This window comes from Echeneis naucrates, chromosome 9, assembly GCF_900963305.1.
Source record: "Echeneis naucrates chromosome 9, fEcheNa1.1, whole genome shotgun sequence".
NCBI lineage: Eukaryota > Metazoa > Chordata > Actinopteri > Carangiformes > Echeneidae > Echeneis > Echeneis naucrates.
In genome coordinates, this window is record NC_042519.1 from 1721937 (window position 1) to 1743972 (window position 22036).

At 39.9% G+C, this 22036-nt stretch overlaps 2 protein-coding genes across 8 annotated transcripts in view; both read left to right on the forward strand.

The window, feature by feature from the left end:
- The first annotated feature begins 148 nt into the window (after positions 1 to 148).
- On the forward strand, positions 149 to 19775 carry zfr (zinc finger RNA binding protein). 3 transcript variants are annotated; one of them, XM_029510421.1, is made up of 20 exons: positions 149 to 259; positions 422 to 503; positions 5859 to 6138; positions 6498 to 6636; positions 6952 to 7170; positions 8004 to 8239; positions 8825 to 9028; positions 9340 to 9661; positions 10158 to 10351; positions 10435 to 10554; positions 10699 to 10844; positions 10935 to 11100; positions 11291 to 11493; positions 12050 to 12200; positions 12777 to 12918; positions 14927 to 15024; positions 15872 to 15967; positions 16892 to 17003; positions 17667 to 17764; positions 18561 to 19775. In XM_029510421.1, the coding sequence occupies exons 1-20, from the start codon at positions 223 to 225 to the stop codon at positions 18741 to 18743; spliced, it is 3228 nt and encodes a 1075-aa protein (XP_029366281.1). In that variant the 5' UTR covers positions 149 to 222; the 3' UTR covers positions 18744 to 19775. The 3 variants fall into 3 exon arrangements, 2 of the variants coding, with proteins under 2 accessions (XP_029366281.1, XP_029366282.1); XR_003841091.1 differs by lacking the exons at positions 14927 to 15024; positions 17667 to 17764; positions 18561 to 19775 and having other exon boundaries at positions 16892 to 16930; XM_029510422.1 differs by lacking the exons at positions 14927 to 15024; positions 16892 to 17003; positions 17667 to 17764; positions 18561 to 19775 and having other exon boundaries at positions 15872 to 16001.
- Positions 19776 to 20914: 1139 nt separating this feature from the next.
- The window catches only part of LOC115048679 (endophilin-B2), a 30226-nt gene continuing 29104 nt past the window's right edge, over positions 20915 to 22036 (forward strand). For all 5 annotated transcript variants that reach the window (XM_029510358.1, XM_029510356.1, XM_029510355.1 and 2 more), the window contains exons 1-2: positions 20915 to 21036; positions 21468 to 21609. In XM_029510358.1, the coding sequence (XP_029366218.1) occupies positions 20974 to 21036; positions 21468 to 21609 (205 nt within the window). In that variant the 5' untranslated portion in view covers positions 20915 to 20973. The remainder of the gene's footprint in view (positions 21037 to 21467; positions 21610 to 22036) is intronic.

The window sequence follows — 22036 nt, forward strand, 5'->3', positions numbered from 1 at the left end:
ATGACGATGTTTTCCATCCTAACTTTGTTTTAGATATAATCTCAAATTACGGTTGTTTTCCAAATGATTTGACATGCACGGAAAAGCAGGCATCGCATCGGACCGCACCCGACGACCCCACCATCAGTTTGTGAGCATGCGCCGACCCGAAATTTCCGGGTACGACATGTAATATAAATAAGCTGGTGTTGTAGTCTGGCGTCGGTAGAACAAACGAAACCAATGATTCCTATATGTCCTGTTGTCTCCTTCACCTATGGTAAGTCTCGTTAAAGACGTGCAAATTGCATTACAGCCAGATAGACAGGCTTGAGTGCTCTCCCAATGTAGAAATAACGTTAATACAGTGAGGTGAACGGACTGTCCGCGGACCACGGCTAACCGTTAGCTTAGCGCTATTCTGTATGTCTGTCCTCCGCAGTGCCCAGCCGGCTTGGTGAAGATGCCAAAATGGCTACGGGTAATTACTTTGGATTTACCCATGGCGCTGCCGCACAGTACAGGTAAGGGTACCCAATACGTTTGTCATTATCTATGGCTACGGCACGCTTATTGGATTCTGCTTTAGAGTTAAATAACAGCAGAGCGTGTAAGCTGTGCAGGTTATCCAGCCTGCCGCCATTGTTTAGGCTGGGGGAGGGGCCGGTTGTCCCTTTGCCGCAGCTGTCCCACATCCGTTGGTTTTTACACTGTTACTGGCACTTCTTTGTCAGATCCTCTGAATTTGGTGATCTTTGCACATTGTAAGGCTTACAAGTTTGTGACAATACTACGTTTAACGCAGAGTTCACGCCCATTAACAGCTCAAGGAGCAAGGACCACGTTATACTAAAAATAAGCAATTAATAGAACTCGTAGTACGAGGTCAGATGGAAGAAAGCCGTATGCTTGCAGACGAATTGTAGCGATCTACACAGCGGCAACAAGCAGTAACTTGGAGCGCAAACATTAATACTATTGCACATATGGGCTGCATACACGTAACTTCACTAACATAGCATTATAATGAACATGGGGAAAACTGCATGAACATTCGTGGAATTAAGGTGACCACCGAAGTGCAAAACACAACATTAAACCCCAAAGCACAGTGTCAAGTCAGAACCACAACGAAAAAACAGAACACAACTGAAAAAGTAGGCAGACGTTGCTGATTGGCACTTGTCGCTATTGAACCTGAAGGACATCAAGCTTTCACATGTTTTCAAAACATGAGTGCTCCTGAGGGGTATTCCAGAAAGCGGGTTATGTGAAAGCTCTGAGTATGCTAACCCTGAGATGAGGGAAACACGTGAGTTATCGATTCCAGAAAGAGGGGTATCTGAAACTCCTGAGTCAATCACCATGGTAACAGACTCTGTGAACATACCTGCTCGCTGGCAGGTTATCTTTAAGAACCCTGAGTTTCTCCCTGTCTCCTCCCACACAAAGACAGCTGTTGGACATGGATTGCCCATTCATTCCCAATCCGATGGATATCGAAGGCCAAGTAATTCGAAATGCATTACATTCTTTTGCAATTTTCTTTACAACATCGGTGCTGCAGAACACTTTGGAAAGGCAACTGTGTGTAGAGCTGTGAGAAAAGGAACTTTTGCACTTAAACCGCTGTTCTCAATGTTTGGAGTGTTCCAGAGACACAAACCTAGAAGAACCATCAAAGAGGAATTCAACAGAATTCACAGAATCATATATTCTATTATTTTAAATGATATAGATTCTGCTGCTCTCCCTGTGGCAGCAGACAGGGTTTCTTCTTCATCACCACCATCATCATCCTCCTGTGATGCAGGAAAAGATTCTGTTTCAGAATACTTTGACCAGCCACCTGAGGCAAGATCTGAGTCTGGAATACTTGCAGCTTATTTTTTTTATTTTTTTTTTAAGTTTTATTTTTTTAAAAAGCACCAGTTTATACTTACATCTGATGTAAGTATAAACTTATGATGTCGTGGGGGGTTTCCCTGGGATGTCCTCAGCTCCTCTGGTGGTGGCGGTGGCTCCATTCGTCTGCCTTCTTTCTGTTGGCTAAGCAGAATGCAAATGTTAATTTTTTTTTTTTTTTTTTTTTTTTTTTTTTTTTTGTGGATTTTATTTTGTTCTGGCATACATCACTCTTTGAATTGCTTAAATAAAAATGGGTAAACATTGTATGATGTGTTCATCTACTCAGTGGGCTATTAAATGAGATGACGTGAAAACATTTTGTTAGGGGCTTAAATGAATATTTACTTTGTTAAATACCTTTTTAAGTCAATTTAAAAAAAAAAAAAAAAGTTAAAATCAAAGTGAGGTACGATCATAGCCCAGCAAAATATCCTTTACCTTTTTGAATGAGGTTTTGATATTTTAATTTTTTGCTGCTTCCAGGTACGCTTCTCTCCTGGTCGACTGCACCTAAATGAAAATCTGATTTTATTCCCATTTATATTTATAACTGTAAGCCATGATCTTACGGTTAAATGTAAAATCAATTCAAGAGTACATCCAAACTTATGCGTTGACTCGGGTAGTGATTTTTTTCTCCTGCTATTTCTCCTTCGCTGCTGCAGTGGTGTTACATTTACGGCAAAACGTGCTTATGCTCTCCAGAGTCCTACATTAAGACCTCCAACTCCATTGGGTTGAAATAACTGGACCCCCCTCCCCTCTCCTCGGTTGTCATGGTGACTCATGGTGGGGCTCCATTGATGATGGCTTTTTGTAGCACTTGTGCACGCACGCAACTCAAAGTGAACATACTCAGAGTTGATTGAACCAACTATCAGCTGTTCTGGAACCAGATACTTCGAGTTTCCCCATCTCAAGTCATCTCAAGAGTTCAGGGATAGTTCAGGGATCCTACCTGGAATATCCTTCTGGTGAGTCGCTGCTATCAAAGAAGCAAGGCATGCATACAAGAAGATGGGCTACTTTGTGGCACATCTTCTCAGTCTCACAGCTATTTGAAGCATGTTCCTCTCTTCCAATAGCAGGAGCATTGGCTTTGTGCTGGTGTTGTGTTATGTCTTGAGTTGAGTCCACTCACATAAGCCAAACTACTGCAATCAGCCAGTTGCACACCAGAGATTTAATGCATGTCTTTCTTAAAACTCCTCTTGAAAAGTGGGCCATGAATATGGTTTTGTGGTTAGAGAGCTAACTTCAGGTTCAACCGTTGGTGTCAAGGGTAATGATGAACGTCAGAGGCTCAGATCAAAACCTGTCAACTACAGACCAATCAGGTCTGTTCTTTACTATTAAAAAAAAAAAAAAAGCAATAGAGAACCATGCTGACGATGCAAGGTGGGTACTCAGAGTCAAGTAGAGCAGTTGACTAGCCTTGTGATACAAGTCATTCAGGACAGCTTAAGTTGGGTTAATTGAAGCCAGAATGAAAAAGTTTTTTTTATGTTCCAGATGCAAGTGAGAGTAGGATGGTAAGTGAGCAATATGTTTCAAGTTTCATTAAACAGTTTATTTGTAACATAACTAAATCATGTTTATCTATATAGCGCCAAATCATAACACAGTTCTTATGGAGTTGCTAAAGAGACCCAGTATATCCCTACAAGGGTAAGAACTTGGCCACAGTAGCAACAAAAAATTTCCTTTTTAAGAGGCAGAAACACAGAACCAGGTTCAAGGAGGGCAGAAGTTAAAATGGGAAGTGATTAGTAGTGTCTAATGCTAATCCTCAAAGCTGTGGCAGATTCCGACACCCTGACCAATACTGGGAGTTGGTTCCATAAAAGAGGAGCCTGATAGCTGAAAGATCTGCCTCCTGATTTACTCTTGGAGACTCTGAGAACCAGAAGTAAACCTTCATCCAGAGAGTGAAGTGACCTCTCCTTGTAGTTAACAGTAAAGGGGGGGGGTTCAGGATGAATACATGCATGTACCAAACGTACTGAGAATATTAGCACACTAGAGAAAAGTGTAGCTACTCACCACTCCTTGTTTCCTCTGGGAGAAAACATAATATAATTTTTGTTGAGCCTTCCTAGCTCAAACTAATTTGAGTTAATTGATCTAACGACCCAGTCTAACATTATGAAAATTGTGCCATGCAGAGCAATCTGAAAACTAGTTACCTAGCGTTAGGATAGGGGATTATGAGGCTTGTATTTTCTGTTTTCTAAATTGAAAAAAATAAAATAATTAAAAAACGTAATCCTAATTCTTCAAGTTGTATAGTATTGCCAAAGAGCTTTGTTATTTGAGGAAATTAAAATGCTTATAGTATTTCTTTCTTAAATTGATCTCTATTTTTATTTTCCTACTTAGGCATGTTTTAATTAAAGAAAAAACTAATTTTGTTCAGGGAATAGTGTTATGTTTAGTTTTTCACTTTCTTATGTTTTCAATTTGATGATAAATGGAAAAACAAGATCACTTTTTGGCTGGGGGAATTTTTCTGTACCAAAAATTTACCAAAACATGATTTCAAAACCTAGATGCATATTGAACCGTGACTTTGGTGTACCATTACACCCCTATTTAACAGCAACTTAGTACATGGTTATGTCATGCACAGTGTTTAACCAAAAAGCAGGACCCATTTTCGCAGGTTTCAGGTTGCTTCACCATCTGCGGTTAGGGGCTCCAGCAGATGTACCTTGTCTCCCTTCCCAAGCACCTTGGGAAATTAACTGCAATGATGTATTTCCCTCTATTCCCTCAATCTGTGGCTGTCGCTTATTATAGCTCTAAGTTTGTCATAAAGCTCTATCAGCAGCGTTTTTCTGGCCTGTCCGTCCAGAATAAAAAGGCACTCTAACTTTTGCCTCACTGTGCATCATTTAATTGGTTTTTTACCTATCCATCCATTTATTAGGGCTTCTTATAAATTGCGCACAGATCCAGTCAATGTCACCTGGCCTTGAATCAGCCTTGCTTAAATTAGGCTGGGTTGCATTAGTGGACTGACTTGAGGCCTAGTATGTACTACTTTCAGTCTGGCTTTGCTAGATAAATGTGGCTTTATTTAGCAAAGTTGATGGAATACTCCCATGGTGAAAATGACAAGGGAAATGTCTGCCTCAGTGTTACATGTCACTGTAACTGGTGTAGACCCAACATACCTGTCACTGCCAGTCTTCTTAAAGTATTGTTTTTGGGGGGCTTTTTTCCAAAATTAAGAAGCTATCCCAACCTGCAAAAACTAATTTCAGGGAAGTGAACCAAAGGGATCAGCTGTCTTGCTAGTGTCTTTGACTGTGTAACTGTTACAAGTTCCTGTGGATTTTTCTTTATTTTCTTGCAACCAACCAATCAAGATTTTCTCATTGATTGGCATGTGGTTGACTAGCTCTGGTTCAAAAATATTCTATGTGTCTGTGGCAGGTGGGGTCACTGGAGTGTGTTTTTGGGTTGTCCAGTCGTCCAACCACCGATTCTTGTGAATTCATAACTCAAAAACATCCTAAGCGAACTTGACACAAACATTGATTCGGATTTTAGATTGATTTGATTTTTAGTGATCAAAGGCCAGCAAGACTGCACTTCACACAGCAATTCTGGAAAAATGTCCACAATATTCTCTATGCACAAAGAAAAATTATTTTGTATTTCTTTGTCAAGCATCTTTGAGTATACAGATAGCACTACAAGTTCATTTGCACTAATGTTGAATCACTTGCCAAGCGATGGACAGCAAATGACTTTAATTTTATTATGCATGTACATTATCTCTGCTTTCTGACAGAAGTGGTTTTACAGTTGCATCGTAAAGATGCTAAATAAAATCCAGTTCAACTTGTCATGCCTCCCACTATATATGTATTAGCTGCAGACCACCAACAATAGTAGTGACATTACCAAGTCATAAATGGTATGTTAACCTTTTGATATTTCATGTCATTTCGTTGCCATACCAGTCAGCAGCCAGCTGCCGGGGTAGCATACACACATCCCACCACTGTGGCCAGTTATACAGTTCATCAAGCTCCTGTGGCAGCACATACTGTGGCTGCAGCCTATGCTCCCACTGCAGCCACTGTAGCTGTAGCAAGGCCAGCTCCTGTGGCTGTTGCAGCTGCTACTGCTGCAGCATATGGAGGATATCAGCCAGCACATGCCGCCACTGACTATGGGTACCCTCAACGGCAGCCTGAGGTCCCTCCGCCACCTCCACCAGTGACCTCGCAGAACTACCAGGTATTACTGAGCCATTCAATTTACACAATTTAATTTATATATTTATCCCTGAATGTGTTGTGAGGATTTGATCTGCCTTTTCCAATCTGTGCTAAGGTGAAGTCTATTGTTATCCGTCTCTGTTTTTAATAAGCAGTGCAAGTCCCCACCCCCCCCCACCCAAAGCCTGATCTGAATAATTTTTACCTTGCTTTACAATAGATAGGTGTTATTTAAATGGTACATCAAGAAAGAAAAGTAGCAGAATTCGTCTTTCCATTTTATAATTTTTTCCCAATCTAAAGCCAAGAAGTTGTTAGGTAGGATTTGTTTTTTTGTCGATTTGCCTACTGACTATGTAATGACCTTTACTTTTGCAGGACTCCTATTCCTATGTCCGTTCCACAGCTCCAGCTGTAGCCTATGATAGCAAGCAGTATTACCAACAGCCCACTGCTACAGCTGCTGTTGCTGCTGCGCAGCCACAACCCAGTGTGGCAGATTCGTACTATCAGACAGGTATGTCAAGTACACTCAGTTGCTGTATTACACTCCATTATTTTATTGGGCCTGTCTAATAAGTTGACTGTCACGGAGCCCTCTCCATGAAGTTTATAATATTCAGTTAGTCTTGAAACTGTACTTGGAGGAGCTAATGCACGCTGAACAAACTTCATAAACTGTCTTGCCTATGAGGGACATTGAACACTGACAATATTGTGACTGCAATCCTTGGATTAATGATGGGAATTCTCATTTTTGCATGATTTTAAATTCAAGAGATTGCCTTGTTCCAAGACTTAGAAATGTTAATCTTTGACATTTGTCCTCTAGCTCCCAAACCAGGATATAGCCAAGGGGTAACATCATACACCCAGAGCCAGCAGACCCGACAGGTGACTGTGATAAAACCAGCTGCTCCCAGTCCAGCTTCATCCACCTTCTCCATCTACCCAGTTACGTCTTCAGTCCAGCCTGTGGCTGCTGCTGCATCAGTGGTCCCTTCGTACTCCCAAAGTCCGACATACAGCACAAATGCTGTCACCTATTCTGGTAAATTTATACCTTTAATTGGCAGCTGCCAGGAATGGTACAAAAGATAGGGCTGGGCGATATGGAACAAAATCCTATCAAGATATTTCATATATCACACACAAATCAAATAACTTCTTGTCGGACTTTAAATAGCCAAAGTATCCCCACACTACCAAATTCCTCTGACCTTTCTTTTCAACAGTGTCCCTGTCTTTTGAGCCTTGGGTTGTGTCAGTTGAGGTGCCTTCTTCTGGGATGCTGTCGCTCGTGTTAACATTTTCTGCCATTTTCACAAATTTCGCTCCCACTCCTTACTTACTTTGGTGGCCAAAGCACAAGCACATGGGCTTGCATTTAAGCTGACTGCATCACCTGCTATCTCTGTGTGTCAACCTAGCCTGACTGTAACTCTATTCCAGCTGCGTGATTGTCTCGGTACAGCGTTATTCTCTTTATCATTGGCTGTTCTTGTCTGTCAAAACATGGATGGAATGAGTTCTATCAATCTGGTCTTATATTTATATGTAAATATAACGACTAACTTGTTTTATGTGAGGGCCAAAGGGTATTGAGGAAAAGTTATTTTGTGATAATTATTATCGTTTTATCACCCAGCCCTAACAAAAGATTATTCTTAGTAACTGAAAGAAGAGCAAATGCTACAAGAACAGTTATCCCTGCTTCCCTAACAATACAACTAATTTTCTTCAATATTTAATAAAAGTTTGCTGAAATTAGCAGCTTATCAAAATGTTAGGGATAAAAAAATTCTTTGGTTACTTTGTATCCAATTAAAATTACAAAAACTTGATGCATGACCAGAGAGTATGTGTTGGTTTACCTTTTTTCAGGAACCTCATATTCAGGCTATGAAGCAGCGGTTTACTCGGCAGCCTCCAGTTACTACCAACAGCAACAGCAGCAGAAACAGGCAGTGGCAGCTGTGGCAGCAACTGCAGCTTGGACAGGAAACGCTTTCACCAAGAAACCCCCTTTTCAGAGTAAACAGCTTCGACCCAAACAGCCACCCAAACCCCCTCAGATTCACTACTGTGATGTCTGTAAGATCAGCTGTGCTGGCCCACAGGTGAGACCAGTGTGCTCAGCTTCAGCCACAATTATTTTTAAATATAAAATGATTTGTTCCTTTTTTAAAGTGTTCATACAGGTTGTAAAGGTCATCCTCCCTTCAAACATCTAACAGAATATGATATGATATATATGATCAATACCGACTTGGATCCATTACTTCCCATTTTTATATTTGATGTTGCACCACAGAATGTGCATGTAAACAATTAGAAGTTTTGCATGCATTGGTTCAAAGATGTGCTTCTTTGAGTATCTTACTTTTAATTCCACAATTTTAGCAGCCAAAAACATATTTAGAAAATACTGAGAATTGGGCTATAGTTTGTGAAAATCTTATCAATAAATACATGGACCTTTTACCAAATAAACCCCCTTAATTTTTTTCTTTTTTTTTTTTAATACAGAGAGGTTTTTTCTACTTCAGTGTGCTTAGTGAACAGAAGCATGAGAAAATAAAGGCAATTTCTTTTAAGCACAAAAACAGAACTGGTAGTGACTTGCACAATACATGGAGTCTGTCAAATAAATACTTGTCAATCAGTCTAACTAATCTCTGTCTCCCAAACATATAATACACAAGACTTACAAGGAACACCTGGAGGGACAAAAGCACAAGAAGAAAGAAGCGGCCCTTAAGGTTTCCCAGAGCAGCAGCAGCAGCGGTACTGGTGGAGGGGTTTTGGCCCGCAATACTCAGAACCAACTCCGCTGTGAACTCTGTGACGTTTCCTGCACAGGTGCTGACGCCTATGCTGCTCATATCCGAGGAGCCAAGCACCAGAAGGTATGGATAGTTGGATATCATTAGTAAAGCTGAAGTCTGCCTATGAAAGACAACACTCCCCTGGTGCAGATCTACCTCTTTGAGTTCTTGGGGTAGTGCATTGATTTTTCTATTAAATAGACTTTCAAGACTTCAATGTGTGATCTTTTTGACTGTGCTTATGTTTCTATAACCCCCTTATTTATTTATATTATTATTTATATGAGAGAGAGAGAGAGAGACACACACACAGACACACTATTTCCATATAGGATAATGTGTTGTCTTTGGACTGACTAAATACTTTATTTACACTGAATTCTCTTCTCCAGGTTGTGAAGCTCCATACTAAACTTGGTAAACCCATTCCATCTACTGAGCCCAGTATGGTCACTCAGACATCATCCTCCACCACAGCTGCTCCCTGCAAGACCACCACAGCGACCCTGAGCAGTTCCAGCACCACCGGCAGCCTCTGTGTGACTGCTTCTTCCTCCCCTGCCTCCACCTCCAGCAGCCCCCCTTACCTGAAACCTGTCAACATAGTCAGCAGTGGTGCTGCAGGAACCAAGAGCCTGTTAGCCAATAATCTCTCTACAGTGAGCTCCTTCTCAGCTGGCAAGAAAGTAACTGCACCGAAGATCAATTTTGTTGGTCAGTATGTTGAGGGTACATGCAATGTCAGTTTTACTATTGGTGCTGTAGAAGACACATAATGTGGCTGTTGATGAATAATAATTGGTCTTCTTAAGAAGTTGTTAGTTATGAAGAAGTTATGTCCAGTGTTAAGAAGCATGTCCAGTCAACACATCAGGTTTAAATAATGCAGAAACAGTTTAAACTGTACTTGGTGGTGGGTTGTTTTTTATTTATTTTTATTTATTTTTTTTATTTTTTTTTTTGGGGGGGGGTTGATGGCAGTCAGTTTAATACAATTTTAAATTAAATACCCATTTCTAATAATACAAAGTCAACTATGATGTTGCGTATGAAAGGAGGGGTTGTGCCTGTGCTTTAAAATTTTATGCATTTTCTCAAAGAATTTCTCTTCAGGGGCCTCCCAACAAATATGTCACATTTGTTATTTAGGATGAGGATTATTTAAGATGAGGCTTCACAATCGTACTAATGTACTAATTGTGAAATTCAGGTGGAAATAAATTGCAGACTACAGTGAAGATGGAAGACAATCGAGTGGAGGCCAAAGTGGAACTTTCCAAACCTGCAACATCCTCTTCTGGTAATCAGGATCCCAAGTCTGAAGTGTTAGACTCTCTGTCCACATCGGCCCTGGCTGGACTGCAGAGTGACGTCCAGCCTGTCGGTCATGACTATGTAGAAGAAGTAAGTATTGATATGCCATGTACACCTGTGACATGCTGGAGCAGATGCATTTATATCTTTTAATATTTGAAATTGATTTTTAGGTCAGAAATGATGAAGGCAAAGTCATCCGCTTCCACTGCAAGCTGTGTGAATGTAGTTTCAATGATCCAAATGCAAAAGAAATGCATCTTAAAGGTCGGAGGCATCGCTTGCAATACAAGGTTTGTAGCCAACAGATGAAACTATCCACTCAATATTAAAGCAATGCAGTGTATTTATCTGGTGCTCAGCAAAGGAAGCATAACAGTAAAGACTTAGTGTTGCAGCAGCTTTGAGTCTACTTTCTATGTGATGTTGATTTTTAGAAAAAGGTGAACCCAGATCTTCAGGTGGAGGTCAAGCCCAGCATTCGAGCTAGAAAGATTCAGGAGGAAAAGATGAGAAAACAGATGCAAAAAGAGGAGTACTGGAGAAGAAGAGAGGAGGAAGAGCGCTGGAGGATGGAGATGCGGTATGGTTGTTCATACTTTTATAATCAATGGTTTAGTCTATGATGTATCCAAAAAAGAATATGGGCATGGACTGCACTTTATATTTACAGACGTTATGAAGAAGACATGTACTGGAGACGTATGGAGGAGGAGCAGCACCACTGGGACGAACGACGCCGTTTACCAGACGGAGGGTACCCACAGGGGCCTCCTGGCCCCCCTGGTCTCCTGGGAGTCCGGCCTGGCATCCCTGGCCTGCAGCCTCAGGGTCCTGTGGTACGAATTTATGATAGTGCTACTCAGTAGACTGGTAGGAATCTGGAATTCTTCACATTTCACTGTAGGAAATGTATTCCTCCTTAAGGGTTTTGTTTGTTTGTCCTTTGGTTTATTTTGCAGTTGTCGTTGAAGATGAAGGGCTGTCTGTTACATGTTGGGTAGCTTGTCATGAAATTTTGTCTTTCAGCCTCCCCGTCGCCCTGACTCCTCAGATGATCGCTATGTAATGACCAAGCATGCAGCCATCTACCCTTCAGAAGATGAGCTCCAGTCTATCCAGAAGATTGTGTCAATCACAGAACGGGCCCTAAAACTGGTATCGGACATAATCACAGACCAAGATAAGGCCAAGGAAGAGGACAAAGAGAAGAAAGAAACCTGTAAAGATAGGTGTGATGTTTTGGCTGCCCTTTCATTTCAGGTTGTCAGAATATCAGAAGCCTTTTCTTGCAAAAAAGAAATTTTCTTGGCCTCAAGCAAAGGTTGTTCTCATAGGATGAGTCCTGCAACAATCCTGCTTTGCAAATTTCACTCTGTATAGCTGCAACTAGAACTCGCCCATCATTTAAGGATTTACCACCTCAAACTAAGAACCCGTATTAGAAAAGTGTACGGTCTTTTCCATTTGAAGAATTACAGTAACTTTCCAAGAGACCACACATCTGCAGGCAGGATAAGCTATCACATTCAGTGAGTTTTATCACTGACTGATCCATGCTAGTTTTAGCAGGTTTATTTTATAGCAGGACAAACTACATTAGAGCTGTATCCTGCGCACACACTATATTTACATGATGAACCATGACTGAATATTTAAAAAAAAAAAGGTTTAATCATAATAAAGTCTATCAGAAGCTACTTTGAGTGGCAGATAGCATTTTGAGTTTGAATGTGATTACATGTTTATCACAGTGGTTTCTATTGTCATCTTTCTTCAACTTTTTAGAACCCTGAAGGGAGTGATGAGGGTTGGTGTCCTGGCAAAAGGTCTTCTCCTTCGTGGGGACAAAAATGTCAACCTGGTCCTGCTCTGCTCAGAGAAGCCAACCAAGGGCCTCCTCATCCGCATTGTCGAGCACCTCCCCAAACAACTATCAGTACTATCTTTATTATGCCGCAATATATTCTATTTCTCCATGGGCTATTTCAATGTATACATACTTCAGTCAGTCAAACACCTTTCTTTGTAGTCTAACTGTGGATTTTTAATCAATTTGAAATAAGTGAAATAGAGTAGAAATGTTTCAACAATGAAGAATTTTGATTATATTTATGCATACTAGACATTATGGAGAAATGGCAAAGGCTGTGGCTTTGTGAAAGCTTTTTCATCTTGGGCTTCAAACCTGTGGTCACATAGTGTAGAACAGAAAGGCAAAAAAACAAACATTATTGTGTATGCCTGCATTTGTGCTGTGTTAGCTACCTACACAAAAACGTATCACAGTTCTGTAATGGTGCTTAGCTATTATTATGGGTCCTCTTTAAATTCCTCAGGTACCTCTTTGTATTTCTCACCTCTGTCACCATTGTCCACTTGAACTAATTAATTTGTCAACGAAACCAAGAGGCTACCTCAAATGGCAACCCAGTATGCTCCATAGTTAGGAAAAGACAAACTGTAAATAAAATGCGCCTTGAAGTATCAGTCATTTTTCACCTTTATCTTTCAGATGGTAACATCAGAAAAATATGAGGTGAGGGGATCCGCCCAGGAAGCGGCCATCATCCTAACATCCTGTGCTGAGCCAATGATGCAAGTGACGATCACGCTGACTTCACCTGTCATCAGAGAGGAAAATAGCAGGGATGGAGGTTGGAAAACCATCACAGTTTCTCTTTGCACCCTTTTTCATGTCTTTCTGCTCTTTCTATGAAATCAATTTCACTGTTAGTTGACACCCTGAAGAGCACAGCCCTGCTGGCACATCACAGGGATTGTTCTGGGCATCAGATTACTCTGGACACTTGCACTTCATGTATGATTATTTGAAATCAAATAAGACAGTATGACCAGGAAGTGCAAGCTCATTTTTAATAACTTGTCTATTTCCTTCAAGTTTTGTTTTTTCTGGAATGGCAATCAATTGCTTTGTTTAAACTCAAACTTAAACAAGACTTCAGACTAAATCTGCTTTGACTGGTCAAAGTTGGGAGCCCATTAGAACAACTTTAACGTTTTTCGTCCTTAAATTAATTCTTTCTAATTATGCGCACCAGTTAGCTTCTTACAAAAAATGAAAGGGGCATGTGCCAGCAGTATTGCTCTTGTGCCTATTGCTCTGTAACTCTTACCTCTCAGATGCTATCTTTATCCTTTCAAACAAAGCATGATCAGTGTTTGCATTGTGTTAAGTCTATTAAGTTATTCCCAGATGAGATTCAATTTTGTTTCCTGTGTTCCAGGGGATTCTGTTTCCATTTTACTGTTGGCCATAATCAATGGGAGATGTGCATTTCAGTATCTTCTCTCCAAATTTTCTTTGAGATGAGGTGACAAAAGACAGCTCCTGCACAGGATGAACAACAGGAGGCACTTCAAACTTAATTTGGAATTAATATAAGATGTTTGGACTTTCAGACACTCTACACCAAGATTTGGCCGAAGACAGAGGAAATTGGATGTTGTTTTCCCACAGGAAACAAATCTTCCTTTTTGTGTACTGGTGATACAGCCATGCTGAGGTCCCCTGTTAAGTGCTCCCCTGAGTTTGATACCTCCTTTATACACATAGGACTCAAAATTGGCCTCAATAGGGCAACCTAAGTCTGAGTCATCTTAAATCAAAGCTTTATTTCAAGGTTCTTTTTTTTTCTCCTTTTTTTGAGTTTAGTTTTTAACACTTGCAATCGAAAGATGAGACAAAAGATTTTATAGTTTTTCATTTTTGAATTGATTGACAGCAGAAAGATAAACCATATTATGCATTTTTTTTTTAAATGAAATATTATTTGAAAGTATTCTTAACAGAGGAATCTATAGTTCGACCTGAGGACAGCCTTTGGTATAAAATGATTGTTGGGGTCTTAGTCCAACCTATTGATGCTAGGTATGCATGCAGTGATATCCTAACCCCTTTTGTTTTGCTGTTGTTTTTGTTTTTGTTTTGTTTTTTTTCTTTTTTCTTCTTCAACACCCATTGCTTTCTCCTTTTTAGATTTGTGGTAATGTAAGCCCAGCACATAGGCTCCTTTATTTCTCTGAACAAAAAAAGAAAAACATCCAGTACACTGTCTCCCATCAGAGGTTTAGCAAGGCCCAACAGCTTTGGAAGGATTTTTGACCAAGGTTTTCTCACATCCCAAAAACTTTGCCACACCTACTATTGCAATGCCGCTTTTTTTATCAGGTTAGTCACTTAGCCATTTGCCCCTTCTTTCCCCCTGTACCAAGTTTATACCAATCCATTAGCCACAGAATACCACCTCTGTCCCAGTGAGGGGGAGGGGAAGCAAAAAATCCAAAATTGCCTTGGTACTCAAGGTAATGGCAACACAATTACCTGATAAAATGGTATGGGCTTCAAAAACATTTGTGACCCTAAACCCATAAACCTTACATATTTTATTTGTCCTCTGAGTCACTAAATGCATACTTTTAGAGAATATGACTAAGCATTTTGCACGTTCTCAATTTGTACCTCTTGATGTAATTTGACAACGCAATGGTTTGTTCAGTCAGTATATTTGTAAGCAACCAATTGTAGGTTGTCATGGAAAAGAACATTGGTATGTGTGGCATTGTTTGTTCTTTGCCAGCCCTGCTGACCTGGTCAAACACCCATTCCTCATCACCATTTTGACACTTCAAATCCATTTTTAGATGTAACCTCGGGTATGGTGAAAGACCCAGCGGACGTCTTGGACAGGCAAAAATGCCTTGACGCTCTGGCTGCTCTGCGCCACGCTAAGTGGTTCCAGGTTCGGAACATCATTTTACTTTCTTTTTGTAGCCTTATGAGATGCATTTATTTATTTGTGTTCTGCACATTTGGTTTTTGGTTTTATAATTATGAGGAAAAAATATCTTAAAATATTTTAAACAAGAAACATATTCAAGGATGCCACTTATCAGAAGGATTTGGTCCATTTAGTGTATTGACTATGTATATATGACATAAAGTTAATCTGATGCTCTTGTATTAAAAAAAAAAAAAAAAAAAAAAAAAAAAAAAATCAGCAAAGGACTGGCATCCTTGTATTCCATTTTCAATTATCCAAGTACTGCATTACGGTTACAAGTGATTCCATAAGGCTGCACAATAACTTGCACACAGTTGTGCAATCAAGAAGTGCTTTCATGATCAACATTTGTATTGTTTTTATTCTATATATTTTTGTAGAATGGGGATTGAGAGACAAAGGAATATCTGAGTAGTTTCCTGTGATTCAGCAAGCACACGGGCAAAGTAAAGCAGATTTCCTTAGCTCTTTCAGTCCCTATACTCTCCTCTAAGGTGGCCTCTTGTACTTTTAAGTACCTGTTTGCGAGATACCAGGATAAACCTGGGGTCAGGGTTTAGAAGATGGCAAGGGAAGTTCTCATTTCTTGTGCATCTTGCAAACTTTGAACTCCTTTTACTAACTATGAGGTACAAGACTACTGGGAATGGCAGCTGATTGAAAATTCATTTACACTTGAAGCCATACTCAAGCTTCCATTATGCACAGTAGTGTTTGGACCTCTGGCAGAACTGGTTCATCTGTCTGATTCATCCTTTTGTCACTCTTGGTCACTCCATAAACCTGACTTTTATTACATCAAAAGGCTAGAGCTAATGGACTGCAGTCCTGCGTGATCATCATTCGAATCCTGCGAGACCTCTGTCAGCGAGTTCCTACGTGGTCGCCCTTCCCTGGATGGGTCAGTATAATATTTGAATAAACTAATGAAGGACCTTTTTGAACTGTACTTTGTTGTCCTTGTCAAGAGACAACATAAATGTGGCAGTTCATGGGGTCATACTTTTTGATGACTCTGCAACTATTTATATGGCAGTCAAAACGGCTTTTACATAAACATGGAACCATCTGACCTGTTATAGGCCTGCCGCCTAAATCTAGCCTACACACCCTCACATCTGGGCTAATTCCAGCTTTTATATTCTAGCAATTTTAGCAGGTTTTTTTTTGTGGTCATCAGAATTCTACACAATGTGGACATAACATTTGAAACGTTTGACTGGATTTTTTTAATGCTATTTGGTGAGGGATAGGGTTCCCATTCAGGGTAAACCAGTTTCTCTGTCGTGGAAAAAATTCTTGGTATGCAGTGTGTGCGCTGATCATACAGGCAGTCAACCACACTGTGTGGTTGCTACCTGCTGACTGGGTGATGAGTGTCAACCACATTCTGTGGCTACACACAACCATAGAACTGGAGCTACTCCTACCAGCGAGTGAAAGGAAGTCATGCCACCTCAGGGGTATGGAAATTGTCTGAATTTTTTTCTTGTGTTGAAGAGACCACAATGTTGTGTACAGTTTGTAAACATTGTTTTCTCTTTGGCCAGTTTCTACCATCAACATAGATAAAATGATGTGGTTTGAAGTCTGGTAATATGCCTGAGTTCACTCTTCTTAAACCAATCAATTTTTAGCTCTGCTGTCCACAAATATTGTTTTCCTCGTTAATATTCATGTATGATTTTATAATTTAAACTCACTTATTAATGCTTATTAAACAAGTCCATGTAAACATAGTTTATAATAATCACTTAGGGTTTCACTACAATTGAAACAGATGACACTTGTGTGTAAAACCATCCTCACCATCAACTTTGTTCAGGCCATGGAGCTCCTAGTTGAGAAGGCCATCAGCAGTGCCTCAACCCCCCTCAGTCCAGGTGATGCACTGAGACGGGTCTTTGAATGTATTTCTTCTGGGATTTTACTCCCTGGTAAGTTATTGCAAGCTTTATTATTCGGGTCTTAAAAAATGCAATTTCTGGACCAAGGTTAGCTTTAACAGCATTAGCTTTAACAGCTTTTAAAACTCAATGCTCCCTTCTAAATATTTAAAAATGGCTCAATGTTGGCTTTGCTGGAAGCTGCGGTGTTTTAATGTGTGCCTGTAAAATTAAAGTACAGACAGAGGATGTTGGCTTACCAAAAGGGAAGCAGGGAAATGGCAGTTTTATGGGCTGGTGAATACTGAAGAAGTGAATAATCAGAAATGTTTTTCCCGACATGAACAGCCACATTCAAAGATGGAGTTAATTTGAAAAGCACATATAATTGAGGGGTAGGGGGATAAAAATGAAATAACTTAATTTTCAGACATTGTGTGCTGCTCAGCTGGCCAATCATTGCATGAATGGTATGAATGCCAGATATACAGTGTTGAAAAATTACTGAAATTAAAGTTAGAAAGATGCTGGGAGCTTACAATAAAGCAAGACATTCTGTAATCCTTCACTTTGTTTATCAATGATCTCAAAATGACAAAATGAGTCTGATATCACTAATAAAAGCATGCCTCGTATGTGAAGTACATATTTAAACCACCTGCTGCACGGACACATGAATGAATTTTAACTTATCAAAGGGTTTTCTTCTAACAGGGGGGCCAGGACTGGTGGATCCTTGTGAGAAGAAGCTGGTGGATACCCTAACATCAATGGGAGAACAGCAGAGAGAGGACATCACCTCAAGTGCCCAAGTATAAGCTCTAACATTTATAAACTATCAAACAAATATCGACATTTACTAACTCAGAAATCACAGAGCTGGATTTTTGCTTACATGACAAATAGTTACCAATGCGTAAGTACCAGCTTTCACTCCTACGGGGTGGCATCATCACATATTACAGTTGTAGTGAAAATAATAGGTTTGTAGAGGGGGGTGGGGGGTTGGTTTTATTTATTTTTTTCTTTTTTTTCCCCACTTAAACTCAAGATCATTTTAGCTGCACAGCCTGTCATTTTCTGTACTTCTTTGGTTTGCCCCTCAAATCAGCTTTTTCATTCAAAGTATTTTGTTCTTGCGACCAGTGTGTGAAACAAACTATTTGACTTTCAGAGAGAAAACCATTTTAACCAACACTAACATTTGCTGTCTTCATCCATTGGCCACTTGATTTTTTTTTTTTTTTTTTTCTCTCCACGGAATGAATGCCTTACCAATTGAACTCCACACTGCTATTATTTTGAACATGTCCCTTTTAATTTATGTGTCCTTTTGTTTCATTGCTTGTCTACCTACTCTTTTGTATTAACTTTGCATGTCTGCATTCTTTTTTCTTAGCTTTTTAAGGCTTCTTATGTTAAATAACTGCTAGCTAGCCTTATTTTTTCTCTCTCTCGCTCTACATTGCTTGTTGGCCATGTTGGCCTGTGAAAAGTAATTTGATGTCATAGCTGTTGTATGTTCTTAATACACAATACCTATGAACCAATTATAACTTGATTTGAGCTACCCATTCAGTAATAAAAATTCTGATTCTGTCTCTACAGTTTGCCCTGAGGCTGCTGGCATTCCGTCAGATCCACAAGGTTTTGGGCATGGATCCTTTGCCACAGATAAACCCTCGCTTTAACATCCGCAATAGCCGCAAGCGCCGCCGGGACAATAGTGATGGCACCGACAGCTTTGAGGGTGAAGGGAAAAAAGACAAGAAAGATTATGACAGTTTCTAAGCTCCAGAGTTTATTTAATGTAATCTAAATACAAATATTGTGTTGTGTGCACTGTCGGCTGTGTATTGGCATATTTTTCTTTCAAAACGACAGATGTACCAGTGTAACTGCAGTCTCACTTGGTATTACACAAGAGAAATGTCTGTGTACTGTTTTAGTTGTAGATTTTTGTCAGATGCTGAGTGTTAGACCTCAGTGCTAGATAAGGCAGTTTTAACCTGATGTGCTTCTTTTATAGAAGTGTTGATGAATGCTATTGCTTACCTCCCTGATTTTTTTACATAGCAGGGAAAGGTAAAACCATAGCATCAAAACTGAAGCCAGACATCTGTGTTGAATAAGGATGGAGAATAATGATAAATGTTAATGCCTTGATTCATCTGTGTAGTAGCTTTCAGAGGTGGATTGTGTTGTTGTTGCTATTGTGAAACATTCATTTTGCCAACTGAATGTGACAGATTTGCTTTTGAATACGTATTACTGTACTTGATACTATGGTCTTGTTACGTCCCAGTGCTACACTTGAGATAAGACAGAAAGAAAAGTAAAAAATATAAGGGGATTAACATACCTGGTAGGTTTCAAACTGTGTAGACCTTGTCCCAATACTATACACAAGAATTCCGATTAAAGATGTCTGCACAAAGAGTCAGAAGGTCTGTTACTGTTAATAGATTTTTTTTGTTTGTTGTGAAATAGTTAGCCCAAAAAGTGTTTTTTTTTTTTTTTTTTTTTTTTAATATATATATATAGTTTAGATAAAGGAGCTTTTGGTTTGAGCTTTGTGGAAAACACCACCATTTTCACATTGTGTAGAGTATGGGCTTTAAATTTTAGTTTCCCTGGTTCAACTAAATTGCGTTGCTTGTCTTTTAGCTTAGCTTGGTTTGGTGCTCTAAATCTTAGTTCAACATTGGAAGGAAGAACAAAAATCATGACTGGAAATTGAAGTAATACTAACGTAACTGCCCTTCAGCTTAGTTCTTGTTGTGAGTGACTGCTGTGCTCCCCAATAACAGAATAAATACATTTCCAGAAGAGGAATTGTGTTGTGTTTTCACAGTGGAGCTCCCGTCTCACGCAAGGGTAGTATCAAACTAGCGTTTTACGTTTTCAGTTTCTTTTGTAAATTGCAGTTTAGTTACTTTGCACAGAGTAAATTACCAACCACAGTGGATGCCAGCGTGCATCAGCTGCATTCAAATGACTACTCATACCAAATGATAAATGCAACAGAGGGCAACTGGAAACTCCTGGTGTTTGAAACGAGTTGGACACAGATATAAGTATGTAGGAGTACATTTTGCACACTGTTACTGTAGACTGTGTCTACAGTCGTAACTCATACTTTATGAGCAGCCAATCGCCATTATCAGAAGCAAATCAAATCCCAGAAGTGGACAAACGCAAATTTTCTTCAATAGTATTACACACATACGCCCAGCTTCGCAGCTCAAATCTGCTTCGTGCACAGTATACCTCAGAGGAAACCATTCTGCCTGCAATGGCAGATGAATGGCAGTCTGCAGGCATGGGCCAGAATTGGGCCGAGGACCCTGGTACGGTGCATTGGCTATTTGGGATGCTGCACTCTAGAAACTGCCGTGCAAAAAAAATGCAAATTTTCCGTAGTCATTCTTGGGCTACAGACCATAAAATGCACGGGTGTGTCCAGACGATACAGATTGAACTGAATTACTATATAATCACGATACATTGCTCGACAGGGTACCACGGCGCCATTTAAAGGCTCCACAGGACAAACACAGCAGCATGAACTCTTCCGGTAGATATTCAAAATAAAGTAGAAATAACGCCTCTCAGTTTTGGCGAACAAGAGGGGTCGTACAACAGACAATCGCTTACAGAGAGCGGACACACATTATTATGTGATTTTGGTTCGGTGCTTTGCATATTCGTTAATAGAAAACAGTATAGTTTGATTGCAATGGTGTTGTTTCAATGCATCAGCGTGAAAAAGTGAATATTAGAATATCATAATGAGAAAACACCTAAAATATTATAATGTTGATAAAGTACAAAGACGTAGCTATTTTCACATTGAGTATAAAGCTATTCTTTTAAAATATTTTTTCGGCGGTACCCGGATGACATAGCGAACCTTTAGCTTCAACCGTAGTGGTCACGTGATTCGTGACGTATGCCGTAACAGCTGGTGTCGAGTAGTCTTTATCCAGTGTCACATCTAAAGCTAGGAGGTAGATACAAGATGGATTTTAACGTGAAGAAATTGGCCTCCGGTGCCGGGCTTTTTTTCACACGAGCCGTCCAGGTAACGAAGCACTTGTGCTAATATCTTGTACTGTGCTGACCCGTTCTTAATTTTCATAGCCCATTGACGCTGCGGTACAGTGTTTGAGCTAATGTTAAGGTACATGGTAGCAAAGAAAACACAGTGACATTTAATATTCTTCTACATCCCCACTCAAAAAAGAAGCTTGACGACATTGTGACTACATACAACGCAAAATGCAGTAACTGCCAATTTTGTTTAGTATGTCTAATTCAAGTCAAGATAACGCATCCGTCGTTAGGGTGTGTTATTGAAGGTGTCAAGTGGGGAGGGAGCGGAAGAAGATGTCATCTGAACTGTACCCATCATGATGACACTCCGTACTCCTTAAGGGTTTTAATAATTATCAATGGGAAGTCAGACAGGAGTATTGACTTGTCAGTCTGTATTGTGTCTCTGTTTGGCCTCAGTTCACAGAGGAAAAGCTAGGCCAGGCGGAGAAGACTGAGCTGGATGCTCACTTTGAGAACCTGATAAGCCGCGCAGACTGCACCAAAAACTGGACCGAGAAAATCTACAGACAGACAGAGGTCCTGCTGCAGCCCAACCCAAGTACGACACGCATACACTGATCCTGCCATTATCCAAAAGCATATGTTGCCATCTAGCAGAGCCACTGCTTTGTTCTAAAATACAGGTTACAGATTTTACTGAAAAAGAGAGGACCTAATACTTGAGATTTTTGCCATGTACCATAAATATCAATTATGTACAGCACAAGGAAGTCCAGAGTAAAGCAAGACTTGGTCACAATGATGGGAAAATTAAACATTTTCTGGATTGATAAAATATTATTTTTATCTGTTTGACAAACTACATAGTGAGACATAGTAAGTTTTAAAAAGAAATCAAACTTAAGGAGGGAGTCACAATTATAATGAGGAGATAATACAGCATTTCACCTGTTATCAAGCAGTCTAAGTAATGGTCACATTAAAGGTTTATAGAATCAAAATGTGTTAATCCTTTTTTTTCTACA

Bases quoted from the DNA above. Each gene is read 5' to 3' on its own strand.
- zfr (XM_029510421.1), top strand. From the start codon at position 223: ATGATTCCTATATGTCCTGTTGTCTCCTTCACCTATG. The intron at 6,139-6,497 runs GTATTACTGAGC...TTACTTTTGCAG, and splicing joins TGACCTCGCAGAACTACCAG to GACTCCTATTCCTATGTCCG. The intron at 9,029-9,339 runs GTATGGATAGTT...TCTCTTCTCCAG, and splicing joins GAGGAGCCAAGCACCAGAAG to GTTGTGAAGCTCCATACTAA.